General features: G+C 36.2%; 1 protein-coding gene across 1 annotated transcript in view; it reads left to right on the forward strand.

Annotated features, from left to right (window-relative positions):
* The window catches only part of GREB1 (growth regulating estrogen receptor binding 1), a gene marked incomplete at both ends in the record, with an annotated part of 57,488 nt that overhangs the window by 16,066 nt on the left and 23,630 nt on the right, over window positions 1–17,792 (forward strand). The window contains 15 exons of the mRNA XM_084283983.1: window positions 669–794; window positions 2,782–2,904; window positions 3,689–3,826; window positions 4,073–4,258; window positions 4,700–5,050; window positions 5,730–5,858; window positions 7,320–7,445; window positions 7,910–8,107; window positions 8,190–8,370; window positions 10,130–10,322; window positions 10,946–11,082; window positions 12,419–12,758; window positions 14,243–14,358; window positions 15,078–15,277; window positions 17,049–17,138. Of these exons, the coding sequence (XP_084140109.1) occupies window positions 669–794; window positions 2,782–2,904; window positions 3,689–3,826; window positions 4,073–4,258; window positions 4,700–5,050; window positions 5,730–5,858; window positions 7,320–7,445; window positions 7,910–8,107; window positions 8,190–8,370; window positions 10,130–10,322; window positions 10,946–11,082; window positions 12,419–12,758; window positions 14,243–14,358; window positions 15,078–15,277; window positions 17,049–17,138 (2,634 nt within the window). The remainder of the gene's footprint in view (window positions 1–668; window positions 795–2,781; window positions 2,905–3,688; window positions 3,827–4,072; window positions 4,259–4,699; window positions 5,051–5,729; window positions 5,859–7,319; window positions 7,446–7,909; window positions 8,108–8,189; window positions 8,371–10,129; window positions 10,323–10,945; window positions 11,083–12,418; window positions 12,759–14,242; window positions 14,359–15,077; window positions 15,278–17,048; window positions 17,139–17,792) is intronic.

The raw sequence follows: 17,792 nt of genomic DNA on the forward strand, positions 1-17,792 counted from the left end.
TAAGTGATCTCTCCGAGCTTCTTCATAATGAATAGTCTCTTGTGACAGTTACAGAGATCCACATATGAGAACGGAGACACAGCTGTTGGTGGTTATATTCTGTCTGAGAGACAGAAGCCAGTTAAATAGTTGTGATCTGGAATGCCAGTACCCCTCCAGAACAAATCATTAATCTCTTTATAATAGCAGTATTGGCATTTGTTTGCCAGAAGTTACATATTTAAAAACTACATTAATGACAAGCATATTTGGCTTGCAAAAATCTCTTTTTTTAAGGCAGCACAATTAAAATGATGTTTGGAAGAAGGATGTCAACTTTGAGTTGAAGCTGAGGGCATTTTTAGTAAATTTTAAACAACAAAGCTTGGACTCTTTTACTCTCTTTGCTGATTCTTAAGTAAACTTCATGGAAGAGCTAGGGTGAACCTGCAAAGAATCTAAAGGATGGGAAATTATGTATTTAATTGCAGACTGGGATTTTACCCAGGCACTTAGGAGTCAGACAGCAATAATCTGGTAAGAGATCAGAAGTGGCTTTACATTATTCAGCATTGTATTCACTGAGCAGATCCTGATGGCTCTGTTAAAGTCAATGGTCATTTAATTATATTAACTGGGGATCATGACCTAGAAATATTTATTGTATATAACATTTATTTTATTGCCAGCTGCAGGCATAGATCATATTCCTTCAACAGCAGCATTCAGCTCCGCAGTGTATAATGGCAAGGAATCTCCTAAACAACAGTTGGTGAAAAATAACCTATCTGCTTTGACAAGACCATCGGTGCTAGGTATTTGTATGATTTGTTTTTTAATAACCCCAACGTCTATATTCCATGTGTGTAATAGATACCATGATTACAATTTTCTCTATGAATAGAAATTACTCTTCCCTTCCAAGTCTTTTGTGACAATTCCATTTTTTTTAATATGTTAATTTTCAGGAAAAAAAAATGATATGATTTTAGCTGTAGCTTTATTAAAGTTCAGATTCTTAATTGGAAGTTTTTCATTGCACTTACAAATGGGTATCATTTTAGAGAAGTATAGACTGGACTATTACTCTAGATTCTTAAATAATGCATTTGTTTACACGAATCTCACCTAACAGGTTTTGTGCATGGAATTAAGAAAGATTTATAAGTAACCACACATAAGTAATTTCTGTGTTCCAGTCCACCTTGGGATGTACTTGCTACTTTGACAACTGGCTCCAAATTAAATAATTTTTCCTCATTGAATCACTATTATCATGATTTGTGTTGTTTTCTGTCACAAACGGTATGTTACGTCACTGACTTGTTTGAGCAAGAAAGTTCTTTTTAGTCTTGACTGTTCTTAGAAACATGTTATATCTCTGTTTTAGAATAAATCTTCCCAAGTTGCCCTGCTAGTATCTCAGCCAAATTCTTTCTCTCTGCCCATTCAGGTTCTTGATCTCTTTCTTGCATGCAGAAACATGTTCTCAGTAAACTGATCTTGCCAATTAATTTCAGGTGGATTATCTTCACATGTCAACATATTAGAGAGTCCTGTAGTAAGGAGTAAGGCATTTTCAAAAGTACTTTGTATTACACTAAATATCTTGAAGTTACGCTTTTGGCACAACCTCATGCCAGGAAGCTAAATGAATGAATGATCAGAACAAATGGCTAAATACTGCCCTCACATGGTAGTAGTTCAAAGGAGAAAGTGATCCTTAACATGCACATACGCTGTTCTGCAAATGAACAACCTTATTCTAAATCTGAAGACTTCTGCTTTACTTTTGACTTTAATATCTTTTGCAAAAGGATTGTTAACAAACAAACAAAAAAACCCCACCAACAACATTTTATATATATATATATATAAGTATAAATATATATATTTATATATATACATGTATATGTAATACCAGGTTCTCACTCCATTTTGATTTTTATATGGGACTAATCATTTGGCCAGCAGATATTGACCTGCAAGTATGAAGTAGTTAAGGGTTTTACATATTCACATGTATAAATAGAAATAACTCAGTCCTTCAAGCAATTCCTGAAGGACTATCAACCCTCAATAATTAGAAATACTTGATATTAGTGGAAACTCATCATTCTAGGAGTTTGGAGGAGTGCCCAAGAAGACTGAATAAAGTAATGAAAAAAGTTTCAAAAATGTAGTGGTCATGGGCTCCCAGGAAAACTGTGAGAAAGTTGGTTATGGTTTTACAGACAGAGGTGTTGGAGCTAGAATTGGATAGGAAGAAAGTACAGAAGTCTTTTACTTGGAGTTAGTATAGGATGTCAAAATCAAAAACAATAACCACTAGCAAGTATAAAAATCCTGACAACAGAAAAATTGTTAAAAAGAACTCTGATCTTTGTTAATACAATGGTGAAACCATTGAAAATGTTATTAAATGTTACATGAAATGCAGTATCATGTACTTAGAAGTAAAAGGAGCAAAATGCCCATAGAGTTGACTTCAAAGTATTAATACAAATAAGTATTCTTAGTACACCTCATTACTCATTAGTACATTACTCTTAGTACAGAGTAAATGTTGATATAAAATAGATTAAGTCTCCAAGATGATTAAGAGATCTCTGAACCAAAAATTTTCCATGTCTTTAAGCAGAAGATAGAAAAGGAAAACAAAAGCCATAAAAAATGATGATGTTCATGGAGTTGACCCTGTTTACCACAGTACTTAATACAGTCCATTGACACGTATTGAATTATCATGCACACAAATGAATATTCAGTTCTAATACTTTCTGAAATGTTCCTGTTATTCAGGCACGTTAACAAATTCAGGGCCTCCAAAAAAGCGCCATAAAGGTTGGTCACCAGAATCTCCATCATCTACTGAAACTTGGAACTTGCAGCTCAACCCACAAGTTCCAAACAGAATTAAAAATGGTAAGCTATATCCAAGGTAATGATGATGTTAATTTCATTATTCAGAAAATAATGGGGGAAAAGAAGCAGTATTTTAAAGATACATACAGATTCTCAGTACAGTTTTGAAACCTGTTTAATACCTACATTGCCAGAATTATTTATGTGCTTCATTTGTATGTATTTGAGGTGTCTAGGCTTAACTCATTAGGATCCAATCATTGAGCCATTATTAATAAATTGCAACAAATGCCTGTATCTATCTTTAGACACCTAAACGCCTTTGGGAAATTAAAGTTAGTGTCATAAGTTAGGTCAGTATATCAGTCATTGTTTCACTTATCTGTCACAGTCTTCTTGGCACTTACTTGGATTTTATAGCCTAAATACAAACTAAAATGACATGCAGTGAAACAAAACAGCTTAACCCAGAATTTTTTTTTTTCTTTTTCCCCTGTATAGCAAGAAATCATATTTAGAATCTACAAAACTAGATATATCATGAATCCATGAATCATTATGTTGTATTGGTATCATGTATATCATGCATTTGTTAGCTGAAAAGGTTTATAAATAAACTTCTATTTAAAAATCTTTGGATGCATGTACAATGTTTAAGGCCACAACAATACATTTTCCAAGAAAGTGAGCATAGGTTGTAGTAACAGTTCATGAAATGTGTGATATAACCACAAAATTATGTAACACTGATACTAAATGTGGATTTAAGATGATGCTGAATAACTTTTATTTGAGGAAATCATTATTAAACTTTTCTCCAGTAATATTATGTGTACAATCTTAGATGGAGGAAACCTATCATCTCTACCACATTCTGCTTTGGTGGGGTCAGCCTCATCTCCGATGGTGGGCTCAGGAGAACCGGTCTCAGTTCCTGACAACTTGCTGAAAATCTGTAAAGCAAAGCCAGTTATTTTTAAAGGTAAAAACAAACAAACAAAATACAAAAACAAACAAAACAAACAAACAAACAAAAAAAAACAAGCAAAAAACAAGCACTCAACAAGACCTTATGTATTCTTTTTTTTTTTAAGAGATGCAAAGATAAATCCTACTGCCAAATACTGCTTAATCTCTCACTTGTTAAATATCTACTATTGGAATTGTTTAATTCACACACAAAAATATGAAATTAATGTGATATGTACAAATATTGTTCATTTCACAGGTCATGGAAACTTCCCATATCTTTGCGGGAACATTAATGATGTGATAGTGAGTCCTTTGCTGTACACCTGTTACAGAAATTCACAGTCTCTATCTAGAGCATATGAACAATATGGTGCATCCACAATACAGCCTATTTCAGAGGAAATGCAGCTCTTGCTGACTGTCTACTACCTTGTTCAGCTAGGTAAGATTCTTTTCTAAAGCTAAATAATTTGTTGTTCTTGAAGACCAGACACAGATTGAAATATAACCACAAAAAGTTAATCTTTTCCTATAATTTGGGACTTCAGCAATTAAAAATAAAAAGTAAACCAACTGTAATTAATTGTTCTTGCATACAGTCCATGGTTTAGAAGTAGTATTATGCTGACTCAGGCAGTACTTAACCACTTAAATATTTCTAATAGTCAGGTTCCAATTAAGGCAGTTTTACTTGAGCCTCACAACAACACTCCAAAATGAAAGAAATGGTTTGCATCTTCCAATGTCAGTAGGCATGCTTGCATAAACCTGAAACATGACCATCTCTAAAAAAAATACTTATTTTGAAAAACAAATGTTTTTAACTCTACAGCTTTGTTCATTTGTTTTGTAATATGAACACTTTCCTCTTAATTTTTTTTAGCCTCAGACCAGGTCCCTCTGATTGAAGATTTGGAACAAATATTCATGCGTTCGTGGCGGGAATCTCACCTATCTGAAATCCGGCAGTACCAACAGGCAATTCCACAGACCTTTCCTCAAGTGCCCAGCCAGATTGCACCAGTGACCTCAGCCCAGCTTCCCTGGCTGGCAGGTCTGGCAGCTAGCTCCTGTAATGACAGCGTCCACATCATTGAGTGCAGCTACTCTCTGGCTGAAGGGCTTTCAGAAATGTTTAAGCTGCTCATTGAAGGAAAATTAATAAAGACAAACTACGTGGTGATCATATGTGCTAGTAGAAATCGAGCCATTGATTCCTGCATTGTGATAACAGGTGAGATCCCAAGGGTGTATCTCCAGGCAAAACTGAATCATTCAATGCGGTGAGGAGTTTCTGTAAGCTGCCCCAGCAAACCAGAGCATTGAACCCAGAGTAATGGGTTTGAACCCAAGATCAAGAAGCACAATTGGGTTTCTTCCACAGTGATCACATTCTCTATGAATTATCTGTGTTCTTACCAAGGCATCTGAGACGGCATTACTACAAATTATGGCAAGTTACCAGCACACACACTGTGTCAAGCTCTCCTGCTCTGTGTGACTGGGATACTACTGTGAGTGGAGGCCTGAACACTTTCTTAGCTTCTAAAATACAGTCTTTCAACTTTATTGCCTTCAACAACCTGTTGAGGGCTATGCTGATAAATTACTTGAATAGCCATACAAAGATTCATTAATATCTTTGACTATTTGCATGCTCTTTTTGTATACTGTGTCAACAAGTACCCCCTAAAATGGAAAACAAACATAGAATTATAAAGTATGAATCTATCTGACAGACGGATGGTGCATAAGTGTGTAGGAAAAAAAAAAAAGATTGATCTCTGCCACTTTTATGGGGGGAAGATTCATTTAGCTGGGGTTTATTATGACTTAGAACATTTTTACTTTAGTTTGAAGTGCTTTCAAAATGACTTTTTTCTTTTTTTTTTTTTTTTTTTTTTTTCTTTTAGGAAAGTATCAGGCAAGAATCCTGTCTGAGGGCATGCTTACTCCTTCAGACTACCAAAAAGAAGTTAACTATCAGCTGGTCACAGGGAAAGTAGAAACTCTGGGGTCCTTCTTTAGCACCCTCTGCCCAGGTACATAATATGCTACAAACAGGCATGTTTCCAAGTCCCTGAATATTTTGAGTAAGTGAAAATAGCTATACTACTTTTCCACTGGCAAGATACTATTAGAAATGAATAAAATATACAGGACAAAGTTGTGAAAGTATATTTGAATTGAAGTTCCTCCTAAAAGTGTCAGTTTCTAAAATCCCTTAGTTTCATGAAAATACGTCAGTAAGTAACTGAACATATTACACTTAAGTATGCACATCCATTCACAAAACATGCAAGTCTATATCCATGTGAACGGATATAGATTCTTCTGCCAAAAGCACATAATTCGTTTAGACCATGGTAGAAAGAATTATTTCATTGAAGGAAAATTTTGTTCCTTGAACTTACCATACTGTGAGCTTGATTTTAATGCATGGTAAAGAAAAGAAAATTTTGGAGAGCCAGGGTTACTGGATCATTTTTTAACTGAGCATACTGAGGATTACTACAAACAGGATTATCTAGGAATAGATTGAGCCACATGGAAAGTGTAATTACATCACACAACTAGAGCAAATGCAGCATGCTTGTCTGTGTAAAAGGCATGTCACAGTCCCCTTCTCCATGCATATCACACCAGTAAATCTGTACGCAGAAGGCAAGAACACTTATGGATAAGTCATGGTATTTTGACTAGTCACTAAAGAGAAATCTGTTTTTCTAGAACCATCATGCCTCTGTTCCCAGTATCTTCAAGGTACGGTTCTCAGAATCTCTTTTGCAGAGATTTTTACTTGTTTGGGCAGAACAAGTAAATGAACATCCACATCCATTGGGTTGCACTTCACAGGGCAGACCCTGCCATTCTAAGCCCTGCTTCAGACATGTTCAAAAATCTTTTCAGCTGCTGAGAAAATACTAAATTCTCCGAACAGGCACACTGTATTTTCTGCACAGCTATCATCTGTAAGCAGCGTCCCTGCTGGATAGAATAGGATGTGTTTGCAGATATGCTTAGTTCAGTAAAACTCTCATTTATCTTTCAGCTTTATAGGGATTTTTCTTCTCTCTCAAAAATGTTAAAGATGTAGTAATATTTATGCTCTGCACCAGATTTTCAAATGCTTCTCATAATCCTTATTAGCAAACACTGCAGCACAATGGTCAGGACATAAACTAAGTCACTTTAAAGTCTTTGAAGTCTTTGTTGTTGCTGATTTAGATCAGAGCCTTGGAGCTAGTTTTCTGATATCTTCTATAAATGTCCTAGGCAGAGGTCTGCATAGCTGATCTGTCATTCCCTGGCCTGATATACATTTTATTAATATTTATACAATAGAAAAAAGATGAGGCTTCCTGTAAAAAGTAGCCAATAAGCTAAGAGCATGACAACTACCTAGCATATATAAAGCTCTTTAAGACCTACAAAAAAAGTCAGTATGAAATGCAGCTGTTATTAACCTGGATGTTTATACCACTATACTTTCAATTTGATAGAGGGTGACATTGATCTTTTGCTGGAGAAGTTTTATCAGGAAAACCAAGGGCACATCTCTTCATCGCTGTCTGCTTCAGTGAATAAATCAACAGCACTGAATGGAACTGGAGCAGCTGTGTGTACAAGTAAGAAATACCTTCTAAACAGTTAACAGTCGGGTACTTGAAAACAGGTCTTTAGGTGTGCAGGTAGATCCTTCTGGGCAGAGTCCTAGACTCTTGAAAAATTCTGTTCTGTGGTGATCAGGAACTTACATCTTGGGATATGCAGGTTTACACTTGATGGATGCTCTGCTTCATTTCATCAGATACTGTACTCCCTGAAGCTCTAAGTCTTACTTCTGTGGTAGCAGAATGCTGTTGCACAAGTTCAGTTTCAGCTCTTCAATATTTAAGGGATTTACAGGGCCAAAATGCCCCAGTGCAGCAAGATTTCTTTTAATTTTCCATATAGATTTTCATAAATTGGAACTCAGACTCATAAGCAAAGTATCTTAAAGTATAGCTCAATTATTATTCACCAGTCTCTAAGATTTTGCATTCAATTAGACTTTGCATGTATATCTAAACAGAATTTTGTCATTTTCCAGGTTATGAGATTGAACGGCATCAGATTCGTCCATTCCAGCTAGCAGTGGCTCAGAAACTGCTGTCTCATATTTGCTCAATTGCTGACTCCAGCACTCAAAATCTTGATTTGGGTTCCTTCGAGAAAATTGATTTCTTGATTTGTGTTCCACCCTCTGAAGTGACTTATCAGCAGACTTTGTTTCATCTCTGGCACTCAGGTGCTTATTTTATTTGGATTTACAGTAAAACCATTAAAAATATTTGTATCTGGAAATACTGATGTTTGTTCCATTTCTTTAGGTATTTTATTAGAACTTGGATTAGAAAAGGAGCATCTTACAAAGCAGAGGGTAGAACAGTATGTTATGAAACTAGATGCAGACGCCCAGATTAAGTTCAAAGTCTTTTTACAAAACTCTATGCAGAATCCACACACGCTGTTTGTCTTAATCCATGATCACGCACACTGGGATCTAATGAGGTAAGAAAACTGCAACTTCAGAAAAATTATTGTTTGCATTAGCTCTCAAGATCAGATTTATGATTTATGTCTTCCTTCATCTCTCTTTGCAACTTTCTGCTAACTTTCTCTTCCCATGCGTTGAATAACTGTATTTTCTTTTAAGGTTCTTCATGACTTATTTTTGTTCTGCTTGTAATATTATGCTCCAGTGGAACATTTCAGCTTTCTTTGCTCACCATTTTTACCTTCTTTCAGCCACAGCTATCGTTTTTCTGGCTGGTTTTCGTTTGTTCAAAGGAAAGCTTCCTGTGAAAGTACACAGAATTCATTATCCTCTGTCAGAGTCCTCCGGACTGTAGAACATGCAAACACCCTCCACAGTGACTAGGCAGCTAGTGAGCCAACACAGCGGCTTATTTTTTTTTTTTTTAACTTTGTAGGAATTGAATGTTTCTGCATGTACATGATTTTAGGTAAATGTCTCAAGGGAGCAGGGAGATTTCTGTTCAATGTTTACCAAATTCCCTGTCAGTTCACTTGTATAGCTCATTGTTTCTTCGCCTTCTTAGCAGTCTGCCTGTTGAGAAGATGGGCTGCTTTTGCTTTGTATCTCCTGAGGCACTGGGGAAGTTGGAGAATGTGCTGAATTCCAGAAACACCAGCATGTTCCAACATTGCAAACATCATAGTGTTTCTGAAACAAAAAGCCTTTGAATTTTGCTTGTGAATGAGATGACAAGACCTTGACTTTCACACTGGTTAAGAACCAGTGTTTTCATCAAACCTGTATTTTTGCATATGTGAGGGTTTAATGTTCAACTCCTCTATATCTTAGGAACTTAAACAATGGCCCTTAAGGCATATAACATCCCTGAGGGATAGAGATGTACCCGTATTGCTACTAACCTCTGATATATATATTTTTTTATTTTTATCTAAAAAAGACATGTAAGTGGCAAATATTGAAGCGATTATTCTGTACAGCAGGATTCATGCCCCCTAACTGAAGTCAGTTAGTTAAATAAGGTGCCTAAAAGAGGAGTTTAACTGCTTGGGATTGCCCACATAGACCCAACAGAGACATGGGCATTTCTGAAAGCTGGCATAGGTCTTGGGTGGAAACAACAAATTCCTGGAATTACTTATCTCTATGTGTTGATAACAGGAGCTTGCACTGACTAGGATTGTAACTTGGTCACTGCAAGTAAATGCCAAAAATTAAATAGCATGAATTTGGACTGAAGTCTTACTCTGGAGCAATGAATTGACTGTAGGTGTTCTATGATACCAGCATTTGCCCTAACAATAACAATTTTTGTAATAGATCTGTCACAGGTAGCTTCCCTCTGTCTTTCTGTTGTACTGACTTACAGTCTGTCATTTTCTATCTTGATTTTGTAGGCAAGAATTATATTGTCTCAAGGGCAATTCTAACAATCTGGCCAAATTTAGTAGAGGACTATGTGATTATTTGTAACTGCCATAACGTCAGTTTTCTTTCATCCTTTCTCTCTCATATTCTGGTGGTTGTAAGAAACTGGTAATTTGCTAGCTAGGGAGTTAACCAGACCTATGGAAATTTTCAGGTGCACTGAAAATTTGCATTTCTTTTCCCATCCTTCTATACAACAAAAGCAGGGTAAAGAATAGAGTCCTAAGTTCCTTGTATATGTTTAACTTCAATTTCACATCCAGGTTAAAGCTATCCCATGGACCCAAATGTTCCCTTGTGCCAATCACTTTGGAGAATTTTGGATTTTGGATTTCTTTTTTGCAGTGCTATGCATAGCCTTTATCCTCAAACAGAACTGTCTACAGGACTTGTCGATAGACTGTTGAACTGCAGAGAGGTGAAAGAGGCACCAAATATTGTGACACTCCATGTGACTTCCTTCCCCTATGCGCTCCAGACACAGCATACTCATATCAGCCCTTACAATGAGATCCACTGGCCTTCTTCATACAGCAATGTAAGATGGATGCTTTGAGATGCTTTTGCAAGCTTTTCATAAGTTATTTTACATTTATATACTTGGTAGAACTTTGGAGGCCCTATGATTTTTGTGGACAAGAATGAAGTTTGCATGGCATCTTTTTTCTTTTTTCTTTTTTTTTTTTTATTTATTTAGTCTGTGACTTTTTTTTTTTTTTAACCATTGCTTATTCTGTCATTTCTTGCCTTTTTTTTTATATTATTATTATTATTATTCCTTTAATATCTCCTATAAACTGTAGTAGCTTTGCTAAAAGTCTTTGAGCTACATAAATGGAAAGCACCTGAAAATCATCAACATCTGAAATGTAGGTACATGAATTTTCTGGATATGTGTGCATATTTAACCTGCATAGATCTTCTGTCTGTGCTTATGTATATATGGGGAGAGAGTAGAGAGAAAAAGAAACAGGGAAAAATGAAGTCAAACTTCTTTCCTTTCAAAAAAAATTAGTTGATTCTTTCTCTCTTTGGTTTAGTATGCATCTGAGTGTATGTATGCTTGTTGGAGAATGTGACTGCAAATATATCAGATAACAGTGATTCAATTGTACATTAATATTTGCTAGCTTTAAATTGGTATTGCTTCCTTTGTTTTAGGGTGTAGATTTATACCATGAGAACAAGAAATACTTTGGACTGTCAGAATTCATTGAATCCACTCTATCTGGCCATAGCATTCCACTGCTTCGGTATGACAGCTCTTTTGAAGCAATGGTCATGGCTTTGGGAAAGAGGTACAGTACACTTCCTGGTCTAATGCAGGAAATTTAGGAAGCGTATTTTTCTAGTGTCTTGAGTTACTAGCTAGAAACCTTTTTTTTTTTCTTTTTTTCTCACTGTTCCACAAATCAACTCTGTATACAAGGGCATTTCACTTGTTCATATTTTCTTTAATCTTTTTTGCACATTTGGTGTGTAATCTAACTAGTCTAGGCTGCCCCCTACCATGAACATGCACATTGTTCAGCCTGTTTTAATGTGTGTACTTGGATGGGACCAGTAGCTACTTCTATATTACAGTAATCTGAAATTACATTATCAGATTATTATAATAAATTCAAACACATTCTCACTTTTGTCCAGTATTATCACTTGCTGACCCTGGCTAATTTTGTTGTATTATTTGTGTATGCTGCATAAAAGGACCAAAAAGAGAAGGACGTATATCACTATGTTTGATACACTTAAGTCAGTGGTAAAAATCTTCTGAGCATCATCACAGTTTGAAAATACACCAACAGTTAAGTTTCCTTGGTCCTTGCAAGACAAGTCTAGAATCACTGCACATGAATGCATGCAACTGTGGATAAACTCTTTGGGATCTATAACAAAAATAAGTCAGGACAAGTAGAATCTTGTGAATTCATATTGGTAACTGACAGATTGAGCATGTCCACACAACATATGGGGCTTGCTACCAGGTGCTGTGGAGCTCTGATCACACACATGAGGTGCATTTCTGAGCAAGCCATAGTTTCTCTTTGTACTGCACACTCAGGTTTCCTTTCTGTAAAAACCAGAGCACAGGAAGCTCTTACATATCCATGTTTCTCCCTACTGTAGAATGGGGATTGAGACAGGGTGTACCTGGGCTGGGAAACATGGAGTGCTCATTGAACGTTGCCTATATATTGAATCTATTGGAAACAAGTTTGGGGCTTTAGTAAGAAAACAAGAGAAAAAAACACCTAAAGATAACATATCATGAAGAATACTGTTCTTGTTGACAAATGCCTTGATTTTGATTGATGGTATTACTGAGTGCATTAGCAAATATTCTGTAATAAATTTTGTAACAGCAGTAAAGTATTGGTTACTTGAAGTGATGTAACATTACTGAACTCTTTGCTTATTAAATCTGTACTGAGAAATAGAGAGACAACATCAGTTCTGATTGTGTAATGATGCATTGCAAGAACTATCAAACTGCACTTTGGTGAGAGTCTGTTGTACAGTAAATATGAAGGATTCTTTACAGGAGGAAATCTTAAGTTTACTATATTTTGGAGAACATTAGCTTTTTCACTCTAGTCTTTAATACTTCACTATTTAATTCGCCATTTATTTCAGGTTTCCCAGATTACACAGTGCAGTGATAAGGACTTTTGTCCTCATACAACACTACTCTGCAGCTATGATGGCAGTGTGTGGTCTTTCTCAGATGAAGAATTACACCTCAGTTGAAACTCTGGAAATCACCCAAAACCTAATAAACTCTTCAAGACAATGTCCTAGTGGTCATGGCCTCATGGTAGTGTTGAGAATTCCATGTACCCCGCTGGCTGCAGTGGCATATGAACGTCTGTATAATGTAAGGGAAAGACTAGCCCTTGAAGATAACTTTGAAATAATCTTGGGAAATCCTAATTCTGGAATCACAATAGGGAAGCACTTTGTGGAGCAACTAAAGGTAACTTACAGAATGAAATATACTGGGAAGCTTCATTAGATGGGTAGGTGGGGAGACTTTATCGGTGAGAGTTATGGTTGTAAGCTGAAGTGTGATTCTTACTTGTAAAACTCAAAACTACTGTAAGGAGCATGAGTTTTATCTTTTAGACATACAATCTGTGATTCCTTTACTCTCCTCACTCTGGTTGTGTTCTGGTTACTCAGCTGAATATTAACTCATGTAGCTAGAACTTGGCTGCCAGCAGTAACCCTCCCAAGCAGCTGAACTGCTTTTATTTATAACAATAGGGAAAACAGCCAAATAAAATTATCACTTTTCTCACAAAGTTATTGTAGTTCTAAAAGATTTTAATCAGTGACCCATTGAGGTTTATATTATTCTTCTCACCAGCAGATGGCATGAAGGCACCAAATCAGTGATGCCAGCTACGAGTCCTAGAACACCCTGGTATTCACAGCTCAGGACTTGCTTTATGTTTTCTGGACCATGTGTTGTTTCATGGATTCATTTATGTGCTTTAGGTCTAGAGTCTTGGGTCATCTATGTAACAAAAGCCTCTGATATTTCCTTGTTCTTCATAAAATTACCAACATCTGATCATCAAAGCAAAAATGTATATTACACTCTGTACTGTGCCTAATGTGATATGTTAGACAAAATCATTAGAAATCCAGGGCCTAATTCTAATCTTGTACTGCTATTTGTAATTTTTTTTTTTTTTCTGAAAAAAAAGACAAACAACTAGTATTAATTCTGAATCACATCCTGTTTGTCTTCACAGTCATGCACAACAGTGGTAAATGTACAAATGTCAGAAGCTGAATTGTCTTACTGTTGCTCCTGCTGTGTATTCCTTATCTGTAGTAAGTCAGTCTCACAGCAAAATGTACTGACTGATGTGAGTAAAGTTTTATAGCCTGATGCTAAAGATTCAAATCATATATCTAATTATCGAACTTCTCATGAAGTTACCAGAACTGACAACTTTGGTGAAGAGCAGGAGTTTTCAGAGGGTATTAAGTGAGGGCTGTGGTGTATGCGTGTTCAACACTTTCAGCCTCCTGCTATTGCTCTAAGGTCAAAAGATTTCATTCCTAACTCATTTCCCTCCTTGGGCTCAGACACCCATACTTTATCTGCCATAAGAAGCAAGTCTCTGTTTTCTTCTGTCTCCCAAAGCTCATCCTCATCATCTCATGCACTATATCCACTCTATCTGTGTATGCTCTAGCCTCAGCAGTGTGCAGATGGAGTCGAGACTTTTCAGACCAGAACATACTGTCCCAATTTCCTCAGGTTTATAACAGTCAGACTGCTACCTGAAAGTCTTTAGGAACGGTGAAATCTACCTGTAATTGGCTCTGCTATGTGGCTTACCTTGGTGGAATTTCTATCAATGTACAAAATGATTCATATAATGAATGATAAAATGTATTTTTATCTGTGCCATATCAGTATGTCCAACAGCATATTTTATGCAGGTCTGGCAGAAAATTGAAGATGTAGATTGGAGGCCACAGACATATTTGGAGTTGGAGGGTTTGCCTTGTATATTAATATTTAGTGGTATGGATCCACAGGGGGAGTCTTTGCCACGGTAAGAAGATCTGGTATTTTCTCAGTGGAAGTTTTTTATCCATTGCTTTCCAAATGTTTAAAAATTAACTGTTTAAATGCTCGTGGGAGATGAAAGCAGATTTCAGTGTCAAGATATTGCTTTTCCATTTTTATATCACAAATACAAGAAGCTTATTATTAATAATAATCCCCTGCTTATAGAAAGATACAAATAACTTAAAAGTGGTAGGAGAGTTGTCCCACTATACAAGAGAGAGTAAGGATATATTAAAAAAAAATAAAAATCTATAGCTACTTCAGACACCAAAAGGTAGATGAGACATCTGCAGGATGCTGGCATATGTGCTACAGGACATGTGAAGAGATCCACACCTTCTGGAGTTGAAGCTGGGAGGCAGACAGGATGTCCTGGGGCCACCAAAATAGCACTACATGGTTTTTTATGTTCAATTGAATCCCATTCTGTGTATTAGGCTTAAAACCCAAATGATACTCTTTTTCTTGTGCTGATGTTAATGTTCAGTGCACTGAACATTAAGTTAAGCTGCTTAACTGGATTAAGAAAATAAAACTGTGCACACCATAGTGGTAAACCTATTAAGCACCAAAGATATACTGTGCTCTATCTCATCCATAGTTTAAGTATATCATTAAAAAAATTTCACTTTGGCTGCATCTGGAAAAGAAATAAAGTAGATTACAGTGAGTTTTCATATTACCATATCTGTTTCTCTCCAGATCACTGAGATACTGTGACCTACGTTTAATAAATTCATCTTCTTTGGTAAGGACAACCTTGGAGCAAGAACTTGGTTTGGCAGCATACTTTGTGAGCTCAGAAGTTCACACAGAGAAAGCAGTTATGAACGATGTGTTAGAAAGTGACCCAGAGAAACTAAGCAGCACTGATAACGAAGATGAAGAAATAGCAACAGAAGGTATTGCTAGTAGTAATAATAAAAGAAGCTGTAAAATGATTGAGTTGTATTAGAAAATATGAAATTATGTGTGATATCTAGTCAGTAAAGGTTAGCCAGTGTTAGCTTTACTGAGTTACCTCTGCTCCTCACTTTTGCTTTATCTTAGTGAACCACTGTTCTCTCACCCTTACCTGCCCAGAGTGCTGCTGCTGAGGCATTTTAATCTGTCACAGTCATGCTTCTGCATGTATTATTTCTCTGCTAATTGGTTCTGTCCTCTCTCCCTCTTTTTTTTTTTTTTTTTTTTTTTTTTTTTTTCCCTCTCTGTGCTTTGCCATCTGGGAAGCAGTGACTTCACAGCAGGGACATCTCCACCAAAACTTCCTCACTGATCCCGCCTAACCTATCCTTACATACTGACAGTGTTGAAGATTCCTCCCAAGGGAACTGTTCAAAGTCAAGCTGAATAGTCTCTAGTTTGTAAAGAATTAAACATCATGGCTAGAAGAAATATCTGAATGTAGCAACTTTAAAGTGCTTCTTGAGTACTCCTGAGTGCTGTCCATGAATTCAAATTGAAATGGTAGAGTTGCAAGTTTATCAGTTTTTAAGAGCAATTAAAACATATCATATATAAACATACAGTGACTTACCCAGAAAGCGTATTTTTTTAATTTGTGTGGGAATTGATGGATATTATGAGATACCATTAATTTCTTAACATTTTTTCTTTACTGTTTGTTGTACCTTGCAACTGGGGAAAACTAGGAATTTTAGTTACTGTAAATTAGTTAAATCTCAAACTACTTGCTTTCATTTCCTTTTTTTTTTTTTTTTTTTTTTTTAAACTAATGAAGAGGAAACCTTGTTACTGTTCATTTATTGAGCTCTTACTCATTGATAGCAAAGAGAGCAGAACAAGCAGAACAGAAATACTTACTTTAATCAAACAAATTCTTTTGATGTACAAATGAAACACCTATGGTCATGCTCTGACGGTTTACAATAGAAGCCTGCTTTAAGTGGGATGAATACCTCTGCCCATTTAGTTGAAGAAAGCCAAGATTATATGTGATCTGAGCCAAAGGTGCACTGACATTAGGTACCTAAGTTGTAAGGCTATTTTCCTAGTCCATTAACTATGGTATGCTCCTCAAGGGCTCAATTCTGAGCAGCAAAGAAGATAGACTTATAGCAGTGCTTATGTATCTGTTTATTGTGGTAAAATTGTACAGAAACAAGCATTTTGACATAGAAGCCTAAGCTATGAACCTCAAGCAAATATCCTTGGTGGCTGTCTAAATATAGACTGTCATTACCAAAAGCTGAGATGTAATTTGTCCATAGAGTTGTAACGTAAGGGGTAGGAGGTAATTTCTTAACGTACTGACAAAGTGGAGCTCATTGTCAGTTGGCTTCCCTGACACTTGATTTGTGAGGAAAGTAAGGCATGGGTTTGAAAGATAAAATGTGGTTGAGACATGCCTAGAAATTGCCAACTAATGGCAGCAGAATTTATTTTGTGAGGCTATTGCAGCTAAGCGTAGTTAGATCAGACCGCAGGCTAATCCAAAACTGCACAGCAGAAGCAGATACTCTTCACATTGTAAATGGTGTCAGGATGAGGACAAAATCCAGACAAACTTGGGTTCTTTTTGCTGCTTCAATAGCCATAGAAGTTATGGCTATTAGCCATTAACTTCTTAATTAGCTATTAGCCATAACTTCTTACAGGCTTATTTAAATCATGTTTTGTTTTTGCTTTCCCCTGCTACCTTTCCTGAAACAGGTTCTACTTCAGAAAAGAGAAGTCCTATGAAAAGAGAAAGATCTCATTCCCATGACTCTGCATCTTCATCTCTCTCTTCAAAGGCTTCCAGTAAGACGTTAAGATTATCTCTGTTAAGTTATTGTTAGGATATGAAAGAGACCTTTTATTCAGCTTGTTAGGGAAAGAATTAAATTCATAAATCACCAAGCTTTTGGCAACGCCTATTTTAATAGTGTCGCTAAAGACAACTTAAAAAACTCACCCTTAAGAATCAGACTTCTGAACTATAAGAAATAAAATGTTTTGTTGCTTGAAAAGTAATCATAGGCTGGGGTATCTAAAACAGGCACTTTTTTTTAATGTGGGAAACCGAGGTATCAGTCCTGAGTTAGTACTGCAATGGCTGACTGTATTCACTGAAGCTATGACAATTTATGAACAAGAAAACATGCCTTACATTAAAAAAAAAAAAATCTTTTGAGAATCTGTGGGAGAAAAACCATGCTCACTCTTGTTTGTGGGTTCCCCCCCCCCGCCCACTCCAGAATGTTCACTCATTAATTTTGCACTGTTTGGAATCTTCTTTAGAGGTGGATCATTTTAAAATCTTTGTTTCCTTTGTAATCTGCAAATTGACATAGAAAGCATGAGCCAATGTTGAGAACTACTAGGGCTTTTTGTCAGATAAATTTATTTGCATGCTTTTTATGCCGATAATATTAGGAGAGTTGAGTGAAGTGCAGAATATAAATTGTACCATAA

This window comes from Netta rufina, assembly GCF_964035555.1.
Source record: "Netta rufina genome assembly, chromosome: 3".
In the NCBI taxonomy this organism is placed as follows: domain Eukaryota; kingdom Metazoa; phylum Chordata; class Aves; order Anseriformes; family Anatidae; genus Netta; species Netta rufina.